This window comes from Pelodiscus sinensis, chromosome 24 (assembly GCF_049634645.1).
Source record: "Pelodiscus sinensis isolate JC-2024 chromosome 24, ASM4963464v1, whole genome shotgun sequence".
NCBI classification, from domain to species: Eukaryota; Metazoa; Chordata; order Testudines; family Trionychidae; genus Pelodiscus; species Pelodiscus sinensis.
This window is the reverse complement of record NC_134734.1, coordinates 14,799,789-14,816,326: the sequence shown is the minus strand read 5'-3', so window position 1 is coordinate 14,816,326 and position 16,538 is coordinate 14,799,789. Positions and strand designations below refer to the sequence as shown.

Sequence of the window (16,538 nt, the reverse complement as noted above, 5' to 3'; positions counted from 1 at the left end):
GGGGGCGGCTATTTATAAAGACCCAAGACAGCTGGCGGCAGCCTGCAAGCGGGAGCGGGAGCCAGGAGGGGAAGGTGGCAGCTCTCCAAGCTGCCTGGGATCCTTCCTTGCCACTGCAGCTCTGCCCCTCAGCAGGCCTCCTGGGAGAGGAGACTGTATTCAGATCTGAATGGTACCACGGCAGCCGCCCAGCCCTGCTGGGGTGTGGTAAGCAGGCGCTGATGAAACCCTCTGACATGCAAACCACCACTTCCCCCCACACCGCACTAAACAGCCACTAGCAAGCAGCCCGCCCCCAGCAGACCCTGAGAAAGCTCCACCTCGGCATCTTCTTCCCAACATGCACCCTGGGCTGCTAAATTTGAACATCTGAACAAACAACAAAAATCCTCCACTGCAAATCTAGGAACTCTGACCACAAAGTGGGATCGAACCCGGGCACCAAAAGGGAGCCCTCTAGGAGCAACGCCGGGTGAGGGTGGCAGGAGCAGGTTCTTATCCCCCATGCAGGTCAGCCAGAGGGGGACAGAGCAACACCTGTTTAGAGTTCTGCCTGGCTCCCTGTGACACTCTGAGTTTACAGGCTACAGGTGGAAAAACTGAGGCACAAAGGAGGCTGGATGCCCAAGACATCATAGTGAGGCAGTGGCTGAGCTGGGAACAGAACTCTCCCTGTTCCAGTCTAACCACCCTGGAACCAGGAAGAGAATCCATAAGTCCTGACACCCAGCCCCCGTTCTCAACTAAGAATCGTCCCCTCCCCTCCCCTCCCCCCCCCTTCCCCCCAGAGCCAGGAACAGAATCCAGGAGCCCAGGTGCTGATGGCATAACCACAAATCCATTCTCCTTCAGCTTCAGCACAGCACCCATCCCTCACCAACCGGGGCCTGCCCATCACGGGGTTCAATGCTGCTGGCAAAGCCTTCAGCTGCTCGTGCCAAGCCCAGGCACCAATCTGCCCCCCTCTCCCTGAGAGACATGAGCATCCTGCCAGTCTGCCGGGTGCAGCGTTTCCCCCTCCCTGTTCTCATGGCACCAGCTGGGGCCTCAGCGCCTCCCACCAGCCATGGCCAAGAAAAACACGGCTGCTCTGGGTTTCGAGATACCAAGGTCTTGTTTCATCAGGCCAAGCGATTGCCTCATGAGCTGGCAAAAGAAGGAACATCTCCCCCCCCCCCCCCCCACACACACACTCTAACCAAGCTGCAGCTCCATTCCTCCCTCCTTAGCACTGCTGCAGCTGAAAATTAGTTGTGGAGACCTCCTCTCAGTCGCAGTTCTCAGGTAACCCTGCCCTTCCCCACCCACCCAAAGCCCCCTGGTGTATCTACTGCTAAACTGCTTAGTTTTAGTAAGTCACTTAGTAAGTTGCTGCAGCTCTGTGCCTCAGTTTTCTCATCTGCAAAAGAAGGGCTCATCCTTCCTTTCCTTTGCCCCTTGTCTACTTGGCAGGAACAGCAGTCATTAGGTGCACATGCAGCACCCAACAAGATGGGGTCCCAGAATGGACGCTAGGGGTCCGATCATTGACACCAACAGCCCTTTACACGGCCAGTGGAAGAAACTGGTAAATTACGCCACACAGAGGCCTCTATCCAGCAGATCAGCATAAAGGAACCCTGGTGTAAAGGAGGATCAGGACCAAAAGCATGAGGAAGCTGGATCAAGACCTGAACCCCTCTCTAATTTGGGAGACACCTTGGAAGGATAAAGTGGATCAGATAACCAACGAACCCCTATTTTACAGGAGGAGCGAGAACTCCCAAATAGTTTGGATTTTGCCCTGTGCCGCTCCCTAGGCCTGCTGGCAAAGGGGAACTTGGAGGGCTGAGTAATAGCATCGGTTTAAGCGAAGCGCTATTTTAACCACCATGCTGGGAGCATCACATGGCTACAGGAAGCCACTTCATTGTGCCTGGCCAGAGCTGATAAATAGCCCCACGTGGCAGCAGCTCTAGTGGTCCCCTTGGGGTATAAACACAGGCGGGAGAGGAAAAAGGGAGATAAAAATTCCTGCTTCCTAAGGCTCTACCCTGTACAATGGGGGAGGAGGGGAAGAGTCCAATGTCTGGATTTCTCCTGACAAAAAGAGCTGGTAGAACATTGTAAGGGGTGGAGGGGGGTTGGTCAAATACACCAAACGGCCCCTTGCCATGAATACGGTATTTTAAAACCGGCCTCCCCCACTCGCCCCCAATTCGGAACCAGCACTGGAAGTTCACAGATCCCTCGGAACCGTCTCCTCCGCCAATCTAGGCTGATGGGTCTGCCCCCCCCCCCCCACTTTGTACCTTTAAAAAAACCCAACAACCTGTCAGTCTTTGGGGTTCCCCAGACTACTTACAGGCACCAGGTCCCCAGGCTAAGTAGTTTGGCAGATGCCTGTTTAATGGAAACCAGCTCGAGGGGCCTTTCATATACAGATCCCCCCTCGCGAGGGGAGGGGAGGGGAGGGGAGGGCAGAAACCAGACAGCAGCGGAGCCACAAAGAGCCTAGACAGACAGAGCGGAGCAGAGCCCCTCTCCACACGCCATGTGAGTCCTCTCCCTGCCCCCGGCAGGATCCCCCGCTCCCCTCCTGCTACAATGGCTGAGACACCCCAGCGAGCTGCTAGCCGGCCAGAGGGGGGGGGGTTTCTTCCCCCCCCAGTCTCTCCAGAGCTGAAGGCAGGGGCAGCGTGTGTGAAATGTGTCTCCTTGAGGGCGGGGGAGGAAACGGGCCATTTCTCCTCACCCCACCTTCTGCGTTTCGCGTGGAGGGGTTCCCGTAAACGATTCAACTTTCAAATCGGACTTAGGGAGACTTGAAAGGGAAATAGCTGCCCCCCTCCCTCGCAGAGCCCCCCACATCCTGCCCCCCTTCCCTCCTAGACACCCCTCTCAGCCTGCCCCCTCCCTCCCAGAACCTCCCCAGCTCCAAACAGCTGCCCCTTCCCTCCTAGACACCCCCCTCAACCTGCCCCCCTCCCCCTCCCAGAACCTCCCCAGCTCCAAACAGCTGCCCCTTCCCTCCTAGACACCCCCCTCAACCTGCCCCCCTCCCCCTCCCAGAACCTCCCCAGCTCCAAACAGATGCCCCTTTCCTCCTAGACCCCCCTCGTCCTGCCCCCCTTCCCTCCCAGAATCCCCCCCCAGCCGGCCCCTGAACCCCCCCCAGCTCCGAACAGCTGCCCCTTCCCTCCTAGACCCCCCTCGTCCTGCCCCCTTCCCTCCCAGAGCCCCCCCCCCCCCCGGCCCGAAATGTTGCAGAGCTGCGTCCCCGCAGGGCACCGACCTTCCACGCGATGTCCTTTGTACGGTCACTCCTGGTCCGGGCCAGCGATTCGATCCGAGACATAGTCCGGGGAGCGCCGGACAGCAGGCTCGGGCCAGCCGGATCCGCACGGGATTCGGTCCCCCCCGCGCGCACACACACACCCGGCGCGTTCAGACGGGCTGCGCTCAGCCGGCTCCGGCGCAGGAAGCCCGAGTGTGGCGGAGCTCGCGGCGCAGCTCGACTATTCAATTCAGTCTCCTCCTCTCCCACCTCCGAGCGGCCCCGGGGAGGGACCAGCGGGGCAGGGAGACGGGAGGCTGCGGGGGCTGGCGGGGAGGAGGGAATCCCCCTGCAGGGGCCATGTGGTGGAGCAAGCTCCCGACACTGCCAGGCGGAGCGGGGGAGGAGACGCGGCCCTGAACTCTGCCCCCGCGGACCGAGCCGGGCTTGGCAAGGCAGCTCCCTCTGGCTCTGGGGCCGCCCGGGGGGCCGGGGCTGCAGGGTTGCCAGCCCGCCCTGATCGCCCCGGAGTCTCTAGGAATTAAAGCTCAATCTTTAAATGTGCCTCATGCGGTGAAGCCTCCAGGAACGCTTCCCGACGCTTGGCAGCCCTGCTAGGTGGAGGGATCCTTTTAGGTTGGAGCAGGGCCCCGGGCCTCCCTAGGCATCTTCAGGGCTTCATGTGTAAGGACAGAGGTGCCAGGGCTCAGGCAATAACTGATGCCAGGAACCCAGAGGTGCTGGGGCCCAAACCACCGCCCGCCTCATAGGTCGCTGGGGCTTACCCCTTGAAAAGGGGGTTTTAAACAACTCTCAGAAAACCACCCCCAGCCACTCACACCGCAACTCAGCCACACAGCCCAGCTCTTGGGGGGGGGGGGGGTGTAGACTTAGATCTGGATTCAGACAGCAGCTTCCAAGGTGCGCGCTGGGTCCAATCTGCAGCCCTCAGAACCACCTAACTTCGAGGTCTGGGGGGAAACGGTCTAAACCAGACAGGTGTGGCATTGCAAACAGAATGCAGGCTCCCTGGTATCTGATGGCCTGGGACAGCCCTCCCCTCTCTCCACTCATTTACCAGCCAAGTGTAGAGCAGAGAAAGGGTTAGGCCTAACAAAAAAAAAAGATAGGTGCACACCTGAAATCGCACCTGCAAATAGCACAGTTTGGAAAACTCTTGGAGACCGATAAGGAGCGAATTGTTCACCTTTCACAGCTGGCAGAAGTGCAATTCCTTCTGGGGCGGAACACAACAGCAGCCTCTTGCCACCGCAAGGAAAATATTATCTAGCTGCAGCTGTACACAAACCAGAAACTGAACCAGGGCAAACTCCTCAAACAGGCCTGTTTTTAAACACAGGCAGAAAACTCTGCCCAAGATCAATCCTGGAATACTCCAACCCCTCCCCCACAGACTGATTTAAACTGGGTAATGGAGGGAAGGAGGCAGAGGAAAGGTTGCAACCTGGGAGCAAAGGGCAGATCAGCAGTTGATGGAATTCAAAGGCAAGCCTGCAATACTCTCTCCAAAGGAGAGATTCACTGCTCAGCGGGGATTTCCTGCCTCCCTGCTGGAACAACAGTCACTCAGGACAATAGCCTAGGAAGTTGTAGCAGAGGCTGGTGCTAAGGAGGGAAGAGAGGATACACATACACAGGCTTTAATAGACTTGGGGAGATAGACCAGGGTGCAGGCCCAGGTCTTCTCTGCCACACCCTGTGTGACCTTAGAGCAAGCTGCTTCCCCAGCTGTGAAGTGGGTTAGAAAATATTCTTCTCACAGTAATGCCTAAGAGAAGCCCCCATCACAGAGCAGGCAGGGCCCAGTGGTGCAAGGTTCTGTATGAACGCACCAAAGCAAAAGGTCTCTTCCCACCAGGTTGCTTCCAATCCACCTGAGGAGAGGAAACTCGCAGGAGACAGATAAGGCTGGTTTGCAGGGCATGTTGCATTCTAGCAGCATGTACCTCAGGAAGCCCATGATTTCTGTTAGTTTAGCAGCAACAGAGATTAAGACTCACTGGAGCAGGTGTTAAGAACTGCCCATAGAAGCTATTTACATTGTAAATCAGGAAGCTCTCTGGGTCCTACAAAAATCCAGGATGTTCCTGATCGCCATCTACTGGTACATTAGTTATTAACTCACAACATATACCACAGACATACTTTAACACATACCTGTTAAAAAAACAACAACTAGTAGTCCTGTAGCACCTTAGAGACTAACAAAAATATATATAGTAGCATGAGCTTTCGTAGGCAAAAACCCACTTCCGAGGATGAACAGAGACTGAGATTTTAAAACATACCTCTGTGTACAAACCACACCAAACAGTTCCCTGAGGAAACTGAGGCACAGAGCAGGAAAATGACTCACCCAAAGCCAAAAACCAAGTTAGTGTCAGAGCCAAGGATAGCATCCAGTCCAGTCCAGTCTCCATGAGAAATGAATTACTTTAAGAAAAAAAGAAGCCAAGAAGAGCAAGACAAAAAGCACCTGTTCTGATCTCTATCAGCATTGCCACTCCTTTTTAACAATCAACACAGCCTGCAGCTGCAGACTAGAAGGCAGGGTTCTCCTGGATCCTTAGCTGAAGGGATGCTCTCACCTGTGGTTTCTACTGTCAAAGACCTCTGAGTATATCTGCCCAGGGCTAGCCTTTCAGATCTCTCTCTTGATAAACCAGAGGCCTTATTTCCAATTCACATAAGGTATCTACTTCACAAAGCCCAAGTGGCACTAAGGACTCTGCTGGCTGATGTCAAGAAAGCCACTTCCTCGCTGCGTGCCTCAGTTTCCCCACCTGTAAAAAGGGGAGTAATGCTACCCCTTTGTGAAGCACTCTGAGGTATAAATAATATTGTCACATTGTTTAAAAGCCAACTCCCAGAACCTCTTACAAAAGGAAATTTAAGTTCTCATGGATTCTGGAAAGGAAACGGGTAGCCACGTAATTGCTTCTGAGAAACAATCTTAAAGTTAGACAATGCCGATGTACAACTGACTCAGCTTGAGAATCCATCCTAGATTATTAGAAGTGGAAGGTCAAAGCTGTGTTCCTGGAGAGGTAATTTCCACTGGATACATTATATTGTTTGAGATTTCATGCAATTGCCTGGGCAGACACATGAACTCTTTGCCTATTTAAAATGGTTTTTATCTAAAAGAACCAGAACATGTTCCACAAGCAATGCTTTTTAAAATTCACCCTGTGTTGCCCATTTATATTTTTACAGGTAGGGTAAACAGAGGCATGACAACTAGAGATGTAAAATTCTGATTAAAAAGTTAACCAGTTAAATATTATGTTTAATATTTAAATATCTAAACATGAGCCAGCCCTCAGCATCACCCAGACAATGCCTCCGTCCTCCCCCAACTTAAGGATGTTAAATTGCAGTTAACTGACTAGTTGAGTAGTCAATGGATTTTCCATCAACTACTCTACTAGTCGATAGGCACTTCCACATTCCTCCTTTGAAACGTACAAGAGCTGCCACTGGGGCTCGTGTACATTTCAAAGGAGGAGTGCGGAACTCCTGTGCAGCTGGGGCCAGCAGGCAGTCCTGCTGACTTCAGGCTGCACACAGGAGTGCCTGCTTGGAAATGTACAAGATTCCCCAGTGGGGGCTCTTGTGCATTTTAAAGCCACAGAACCCTCATGGAGCCCAGGGTCAGCGGGGGACTCCGAGTTGACTGATCTTGGGCTCTGCATGGAATTTCCCCAGAACCCAGGGGCAGCTGGGGATTCCGCTGTGGGCTCAGCTGTGCGGCGGCTGCCCCTTTGAAACACCACTTGGGTTCCACATGGCATTTCCCCAGAACATCTGCCCCTTTGAAATGCCATCTCGGGGCTCAGCTGTGCGGCACTGCTGCTTTGAAATACCCCTTTTACCCCCCTTTGCTGCCTGTATCTGATAGAGGTAGCAAGGAGGGCAGGGAGTCGACTAGTCTACTGACTGGTCCTTAACATCCTTACCCCAAACACAATACAGAGTGCACTTCCTGGCATTCTGCAGCGTGCTGCACAGGACTCTGGCAGCGATTTAAAGGGCCAGAGCCCTGGAACACTTTGAATCACTGGCCCTGAAGCAGTTGCCCCCTTTACCACCTCCCCCTTAGTCGGCAGGCCTGAGTATAGTCCTGTATTAAATATAAGCTACTAAAATATAAAAGGGACAGCAGCGTTTTTCTTCGGCATTGTAAAGCTTCAAAATCAATTATCAACTTAAGAATGACCATAACACTCTGAACTGTTTGTAACTCTGAACAGAGTTCTGAGGCTCCATACCCTTCGTAACTCTTGAGCGTCTACTGTCTGAAAATCTCCACTTTCATTTAAAAAACAAACACCTAACTAGGGATCGCACAGCAGATCTGAAAGTGCTTTACAAAGGAAGTCAATATCATTATCCTAATTTCTAGCCTTCACGGCGGGAAAGAAAAGCTTGAGAAGCTGAAGGAAAATAAAAAGGGTCTCAACATTTCTGAATTTCCTTTCAAACAGGTGACTTTTAAATCAGTCTTATTTCTGGGCGGGCCGATGTGATTTTCGATGGCTTGAGGTTCGCAACCTTCTGTGCTCTAGCATTCAAGTAGCAATAACCTCTTAAACAATGAGAAGTCCTGTGGCACCTTATAGACTAACAGATTTATTGGAGCATAAGCTTTCGTGGGCAAAGACCCACTTCGTCAGATGGATGTAGTGGAAATTCCAGAGGCAAGTGTAAATATACAGGCACATGAAAAGAAAAGAGTACCAATCAAGAGGAAGGCCAGAGATAGCGAGGTCAATTCAGTGAAGGAGGATGCAGCCCACTTCTAGTAGCTGATGTGGAGGTGTGAACACCAAGGGTATGTCTAGACTACATGGCTCCGTCGACAGAGCCATGTAAACTAGTTTACCCGACATAGTTAATGAAGCGGGGATTTAAATAATTATTTAATTATTATTTAAATCCCCGCTTCATTGACTATGTCGGGTAAACTAGTTTACATGGCTCTGTCGACAGAGCCATGTAGTCTAGACATACCCCAAGAGACGAGAAACTACTTTTGTAGTTGGCTAGCCATTCACAGTCTTTGTTTAATCCTAAATTGATAGTGTCAAATTTGCAAATGAATTGTAAAGCCCTGCAGTTTCTCTTTGAAGTCTGTTTTTGAAGTTTTTTTTGCTGCAGGATGGCTACTTTTAAATCTGCTACTGTGTGTCCAGAGAGATTAAAGTGTTCTACAGGTTGTTTTATGTTACCATTCCTGATATCTGATTTGTGTCCGTTGATTCTTTTATGTATGGACTGTCCAGTTTGGCCGATGTATATGGCAAAGGGGCATTGCTGGCACATGATGGCGTATATTACATTGGTAGATGTGCAGGTGAATGAGTCTGTAATGGTGTGGCTGATGTGGTTAGGTCCTGTGATGGTGTCGCCGGTGTAGATATGTGGGCAGAGTTGGCACCAAGGTTTGTTGCAGGGATTGGTTCCTGAGTTAGAGTTACAGTGGGGTGGTGTATAGTTGCTGGTGAGAATTTGCTTCAGGTTGATGGGCTGTCTGTAGGCAAGGACACATAATCTGCTGACATACAGTGATTTCTTTTACCTGTGAGATGGCTGGATATTTTTTTGAGAGGAAAGAATCAAAACTTGTTAATTTCTCTCAACTGACACCTGTGCAACTGAACCTATGGAACTCCTTGCCAGAGGAGGTTGTGAAGGCCAGGACTTTAACAGGATCCAAAAAAAGAACTAGATAAATCATCAACTGCTATTAGACAGGATGGGACAGGGATGGTGTCCCTAGCCTCTGTTTGCCAGAAGCTGGGACTCAGTGACAGGGGAGGGATCACTTGGTGATTCCCTCTTCTGTTCATTTCCTCTGGGGTACCTAGCATTGGCCACTGTCGGCAGACAGGATACTGGGCTAGATGGACCTTTGGTCTGACCCAGTCTGGCTGTTCTTATGAACAACCTCTAGCTATGAACAACCTCTGCTTCTTAGAAAAAATTAAATGATGAATTATGACCCATTTTCCAACTATTTATCAGACTTTTGCACTGATTTGGGGATGATCTTCCATAGTTATTTTACCAACAGAGTAAACGATACCCTTCCTTCCCCAGCAAGTTGTTGTGTTAGTGGCACATATCAAATGTCCCTTAGGAGACCCAAATCCTCCATTTCGGACTCTAAACATCACACCAAAGAGTAACATTCTGCAAGAGCATTAGACCCGGGTGGTCCTGCTGAGGAATGTTTACAAAGGCAAGATAAAAGCGGATTTTAAGTAACAGCAAAAAGGAGGAAGATTGAAGAGGGGTGACTTTCGGAGTTTATTTAACTGCACAAACACACCACCCTAAAAACTACCTCCTTCAACAAACGATTCAGCCTGGCAGCTTGGCCAAACCATGGGACTTGATTCCTCCATACGGATTAGGGTAACAAGTCTCCAAATGATGTTACTTTAAAACGTGGCTAGATCAAAAGAAGAGCACTGTTCCTGCCAAAGAATTGGACCAGCCCTGCTTAAGAACAAGAACTGAACTTTACAGCCCCAGAGGGATTTGGCGTTCTGCTTGCAAAATAAGCCCTAGTGTAGCCGCCACCAGAATTACAGAGATGCTAAGCTGGCCTTCCCGAGCACGCTATAATTATACTTGGCTCATGAACAAAGAGAAGACACACGCACCCTGTTATAGCCTGCCAGACACGCAGACCTCCACTTTGGCAGAAAAGAACACAATGCATTGATCAAGGTCTGAGTGAGACAGCAACTTGGACAGAGATGGGGTAGGTGGCAAGCGGCATACAGAGTCAAGCATCCCCCATGCCACAGCACCTCCAGTTAAAGCCAGATTTTGAAGCAGGCACAGCACGCAGCAGTTCCCATTAAGAAAAACCCCTAAGCCCCCCCAAGACTGGAAGTGAGGGGTCACAGAACAATATGGCCGACAGCTATCCTTTTTCTCCGCAAGCAACCCGGTCATTGGCATCTTTGATATTTGCAGCCTTACATTGGTTTACCCACAGAATACCAGGGTTGAGGATTTTCAAGCAGTGCCCATAATACTTCTGGGAGCAAAGTGCTAAGATCCTACTTTATTCCAACACAAGGTTGAAGTGGTCATGTTCTGTAGGCTCCCAGAAGAGTTACGTTAGATGGGGGATTCCAAGAGACATCCCATCAAGGTCAAATGCAGGTGCTTTGTAGGTTTATTGGTATGGACCAAAAAACCCCAATGCAGGAGTTTGCTTCACTTCCCCACATCCATCCTTAACTGCATACCAATTCCTGGGTCATCACATCTGGTATCCTGTCTCTGACAGTGGCTGATACCAGATATTTTTGAAAGAAGACCAAAAAGAAAAGCATCCTGTGCTCCTGCCCTATCACCTAGAATGCACTTCACTTGTTGAGCAAGACAGTGTGTGAAAATTAAATGGATGCTCATAATGTAGCTCCAAACCATGAAGGCTCTCAGAACAGTTAGACCCCAGAGTGGCTTCATGAAAAGGAAAAGAAAAAAATAGATTACTTCTTGATCCGCATCTCTGATAGGGAGACAAATTTGAGGAAAAATGAGTTTATGAAAGACCTTGTCGTGGGATAGGCCCTCTGTCGTGGGGTAAGCCCCTCACCCAAAGGGATTAGTCCCAAAGTTCACCTCCCTTTGTCAGGGCAAATATGGCCCTTGTGGGCTTAGTCACAAAGTTCAACTCCCTCTATCAGGGCAAATACGGCCCCTCTGGGCCTAGTCACAAACACACTCTGGCCTAGAGGCCTAAGTCACTGGTGGGCTTTCCCTGGCTGTTAGAGAGCCGAGCACCAATTGGTGGGAAGGTAGGGGGACCCGGGCTCTCCCGTTCCACCGGGTTCCAACCCAGGGCCCTGTTGGCAGCAGACTGCACTGCCGCCAGCTCAGCGGGGACTCCCCCCGAAACGTGCTGAGATCCCGGAAGGATAATCCTTTGCCCTGGGCCACTTCCTACGGTGTCAGGTACGCAGCTCGGTCCTCGGAGTGTTGCTCGGTGTACTCGACCCTCGTGGCTGGCCTCCCACCGGGGTTGGGGCAGTCTCTGGGGCTGCGGCTGACGCAGCAGTGATGGGGAGCTGCTCTGGGGAGTTTGTGGTAGCGGAGGCTGCTTCTCATGCTGTTGCTCCTGGGTTGGCAGTGGCTGCGGCCAGGGCTGCTGCTCCAGTGGCAGCTGCTGCAGTCGCGGCCGGGGTTGCTGCGATGACCAGGATAGCTCAGGGATTCCGGCCTGAGCTCCCTCCCTTCTTGCCATTCCCCCTGACTGTCCTGTACCCAGGCCTTTTATCTAGTCTCCGCACTGGGAGCATGCCCAGTTGGTTAAATGGGGCAGAGCTTTCTCCGCCCATAGGCCTTTCACCCCCCTCCCTCTAGTGTGGGGTATATCCACCTCCTCACAGACCTATAGAATCACAGAATCCTAAAACTGGAAGGAACCTCGAGAGGTCATCAAGTCCAGTCCCCTGCCCTCATGGCACCATCTAGATCAGGTTTGGGGAACCTAAGGCCCAACTTGCCTGGTTCCGGCCCCGAAAAGCTCTGTCTCCCCCCCCCCTCCCGCCAGTCCGCCACAGGGCTGGAGGACACAAAATCTACTAGCCTAGGGGTCTCAAGGCTCTGGTGTGCAAGAGGAATGTGGAGAATGTTTCCTTCACAGTTGGGAGCCACTTCAGGGAGGGTTGGCTTTTTTTTTTTTTTTTTTTTTTGCTTCTCACTTGTGTCCCTCAACTGATTTTTCTCTGGGTCACCAGCCTCCGATGCAAAAAAGGTTCCCCACCCGGATCTAGATCAACACTGACAGGCGTCCATCTAACCTGCTCTTAAATATCTCCAGTGATGGAGACTCTGCAACCTCCCTAGGCAATTTATTCCAGTGCTTAAGTGTCTTGCATTGCTGATCTAGCACTCCTAGAACTGTTTTCTCGGGACTGTGGAGAGAATTCTGGTTATGCAAGGAAGTAGAGTGGAGCTACGTTTATGTGTTGCCTGTTGGCCAAGAGTTTTACCATGAGGTTTTGTGATATTTGATGGTTTCTTTTCTTAAAGCCCCAGTTCCTGGAGTCAAGAGAGAATCTTGGTTTTCATTTAAAACATAAATCACTTAGTAAAGGTCTCAAGAAAAGCTTGAAAATGTGATCCTGAAGACAAAACAAAACAAAACAAAACAAAACAACAACCCTCTTCTTTAAGATCACATTTTTCTTTAAAAAGTCTCATGACTTCGAGGTTCTCAACTCAGGAGTTTGGAATGCTTGAGGTTAGCAAAGCGAGAAAGGCGGATGGGGAGTTGGTTAGTTACACAATGCATGACTTTTCAAAGCACATTATGAGCTATTTATGAGAACCCTGCAATGTCAGGTTTACAGCATGAAGAGGGCCACCCAGGCCCATCGGGTTTACCTCCACTTTCAAAATTAACTCTGAGAACAAGGCCCTGGAGGACTTGTGCTAGGTAACATGACTCTGCAATCTGCAATATACTGGGATCGTCTTGTTTAGCATCACATCAGCTGCTTGTGGGTCCCCTGATCTAAACAGGATTGCTCACAATCAACTGTGGAGGGGAGACATTGCTTCTTTCTGCCATTAGCATAGTGAGACGCACATTAAGCTAGCCCAGTTACTCCCAGTTACGTACTTAACACAATCCCAATTATAGGGAAGATATAGCTCAATGCAGGACACTACACTTACCCTAAGTCACCAGCGGAGTCAGTGGCACTGCAATGAATAGAACCTAAGAGCCCCAACTCCCAGATTGCCCCCCTCCCCCTTGTTCTAACCCTTAGGGAACATGACTTCCTGTTTGGCAGTCCAAGGGGGAAAACTGCAGCTGTTCAACCAGACAAAGGTTGGTTACATTCAAGGATAGTTAGTGTTAGTTAATACAGCTTCTGATTAACTGCCTGCTTGGGAGCTTCAGGGGGTAGCCGAGTTAGTCTGTTACAGAAAAAAAACAGCAAGCAAATGGTCTGGTAGCACTTTCTAGACTAACAAAACATGTAGATGGTATCATGAGCTTTTGTGGGCACAGCCCACTTCTTCAGATGACCAGAGATTCTGCATAAGCAGGAAGCTAAAAGATTAAAAAGCATGACAAAAGGCAGAGGTTTTCCTAAGAACTTGCTCCTTGCTTGCCAGTGAAAGGAGGGGAGAAATAAGAGAGTAATTTAGGCATCAGCAAAGCAGTTCTGTGACATGACTAGAGAAGAAGAGCTGAGCTTTTGGGGGAGGACTAAGGCCCTGGATTTGTTCCAGTTTTGCATCATTCACGTGTAGAATCTGCAGAGCCCGTTTGTAGCAAAGTGAATATTAAGACAAGGGTGATATGTCACGTTAATAATCCCATTGGAAACCTCACTCATTAAGGGTGATGCTTACCAGGTAACCAGTTACTCATTCACATCCCTAGGATTATCCTGCTAGTGAAGAATGGGGAAACTAAGGCAGAGTGAAGTGATTATCTAAAGTCACGTGGTAAGGCAGTGGCAGAGTCAGAAATGGAATGCAGAAGCCCCATTGCCAAGACATTTACCATGCCAAAGCTGGGAAGAGAACCCAAGAGACATGGTTCCCCTCCTTCTTCTACAGTAACTGTTAGACTGTGGTAGAACTTAGGCTTCAGTGTGTTGATTTCTGCCCTTTACAAAGATAACCTCTATGTGTCGTGCGCGCCGAGATCTGTAGGGAAACAAGTGACAGTCTCTAAAGAGGTTGCCCAAATTCTGGCACCTTGCAGCCATCTGAGCTGAGAATCGTCATCTTTTGCTGTTCCTTAACCTTAACGTTTAACCGGTTAACTAATAAAAAGGGATTTTATTTCCCTAGATAATACATAAGGGCTATGTCTAGACTACATCCCTTTTTTGTAAAAGGGATATAAATTAGATGTATCGCAATTGCTAATGAAGCGGGAATTTAAATCCCCCCCGCTTCACTAGCATAAAAATGGCTGCTGCTTTTTTTCGGCACGGAGCTTTGCCGGAAAAAAGTGCCAGTCTAGATGCTGATCTTGTGGAAAATAAAGCCTTTTCCGAAAGATCCCTTATCCCTTATTTCATATGCTAATTATCTTACCCATTACAAAGATAGCTTCCCCAATTATCACGCCTAATATCATTAGCTCACAGACATTTACCTCCCCCCCTTTCCCTCCCCCTCCATCCCCCTTCTGTTCTGAAATTTGATTTGTCCTTTTCATATGTGTTCATTTTTTTTAATTGTATCCTTTGGTATATGTGGTTGTGACAATTTTCTTCCACTATTTGATCTGAGGAAGTGGGTCTGGCCCACGAAAGCTCATCACCTAATAAACCATCTTGTTGGTCTTTAAAGTGCTACACTGTCCTGTTTTTTGTTTCATGAGGATTAACTAAAAGTTTATAAAGTGCTTTGAAAGCCACACAAGACCATGTGGCACTTTCATCCAATGATTACAAAGGCAAGTAAGTTTCAACAACTCCATTTCACACGTGAGGCAACTGAGGCATGGAGGAGTGAAATAATTTGACATCTGTCATGCAACATGGCAGCCGCAGAGACAGAAACAGACCACAGGTGTTCTGATGGCAAATCTCAGGCTCTTACCCAAGGTTAGCTGGTTTACCGGTTAAGGTTAACTGGTGGAAGCTGGAACAGCTTCTCACCTACAGCAGGCAGAGGGCTGCCCCAGCCTTGTGGGGGGCCTGCCATGGACAGAGTCTGGAGCAGGCCCTTCCTATAGCGGGCAGGAGCTGCTCCAGCCCAACAGCAGGAGGCGGAGTCCACTGCCTGCCTTCCTCTTTAATCGGTTAATCAATATGTTTGACCGGTTAACCTATTAAACAGGTTTTTACATCCCTACTCTTAACCATTCGAAAACGCTCTCTTTGAAAGTTTGATAACACAAGTTGTTATTAGTACAAATGTAACTGCTCATTTACAAATGAGAGAGAGAGAGAGAGAGAAAAGGTGGGTGAAGCCATGTTTTTATTGGACCAGTTTCTGAAGGCGGACAGGGCAAACCTTCTAGCTTCATAGAGCTCTTCTAATTTAGAAATTAGATTGTGAGTGTTTTCCTTCAACCTACTTCAATAGCAATTTTACTTTCAAACCTGCAAAAGAAGCTGAAAAGCGAGGGCACGGGGGGAGGGGGGAAGGATGCTTTGTTTGCAGGAGGAGTGGGGAGAATCTAGATCCGTGGTCCCCAACACGGTGCCCGCGGGCGCCATGGCGCCCGCGGGGGCATTTGTCAGCGCCCGCCAAGTGCTCAGGGCTGGCCTGGTCCCGGGCACGTGGCGCATGCGCGGTGCCGGAGCCGGCCCCGGGTGCGTGGCGCACGGTGAGCGCCGGCCCCGGGGGCGCCGCGGATTGACCCCCCGCGGCACGTGGGGGAGGGGGAGAGAGCCGGCCCCGGGCGCGCGGCACTTGAGGGAGGGGGGGAGAGAGCGCCAGCGCTGGCCCCGGGCGCACGGCGCTTGAGGGGAAAGCGCCGGCCCCCGGAATGCGGCTATGGGGGGGCCCCGCCCCCCCGGGCGCCCGGGGGGCGAACGGCCACGCCCCCTGGCGCCCGGCAACCCCAAATGGTTAGGGACCACTGATCTAGATTAACAGACTAAGATGAAAGAGTTCTGGGGGAAAAGATCAAAGATGCATAAAAGGGTCAGATGAGGATTTCAGAGAGATTAGACTTTGGCATTTATCCAAATGAGTATTAACTAATCAAAGGCAGGTGTCTCAACTCATTATTGCAGGCCTGGGGGAAGACAGAAGCAGAGGTAAACACCACCTAAGGATCAGACCCCCACAGAAATCCAGGCTAACTACTTGCCTGGGTAGTCAGTCACTTAACTGAGTGCACAGGGCCATAGTCTATAAATTCAGACTAACTCCACTGGTCTGATACCAACCAAATAGACCACATGGCTCTGCCCATTTGACCAACCAATAGTGAGGTGTGAAGCTTCTGAGAAACCCTAACTCCAGCAGGTTTGCATATGAGAAGCCAAGCTTTATAGTACATGCAAAAAGGGGTCAGAGGACCAAGAAAAACAGGTATATATTTCAAGGGAGACAGAGCCTGCTCCAAAAGCCCATTAGAATCCCTGGTTGCCAACACACATGCTTTTAATCCAAGCCATGTGATGGAATAAATATTTCTCCTTAAAGCCCCAGCTGCTGGAGTCATGGGATTCTAGGAGAATTTTAACTCTGATTCAAAAGAAAATAATACTTTTCCAGTCTTCAGGGCTTCCTGGGAAGAGACAGA

At 50.2% G+C, this 16,538-nt stretch overlaps 1 protein-coding gene across 7 annotated transcripts in view; it reads right to left on the bottom strand.

The window, feature by feature from the left end:
* ARHGEF2 (Rho/Rac guanine nucleotide exchange factor 2) overlaps positions 1-16,538 on the bottom strand; it is a 152,575-nt gene that overhangs the window by 58,239 nt on the left and 77,798 nt on the right. Inside the window, exon 1 of one of the 7 annotated variants that reach the window (XM_075907445.1) lies at positions 3,275-3,655. The exons of the other annotated variants lie outside the window; for them this stretch is intronic. Within the exon in view, the coding sequence (XP_075763560.1) occupies positions 3,275-3,337 (63 nt within the window). The 5' untranslated portion in view covers positions 3,338-3,655. Of the gene's footprint in view, positions 1-3,274; positions 3,656-16,538 lie in introns of those variants that run through there. 7 annotated transcript variants of the gene reach the window in all.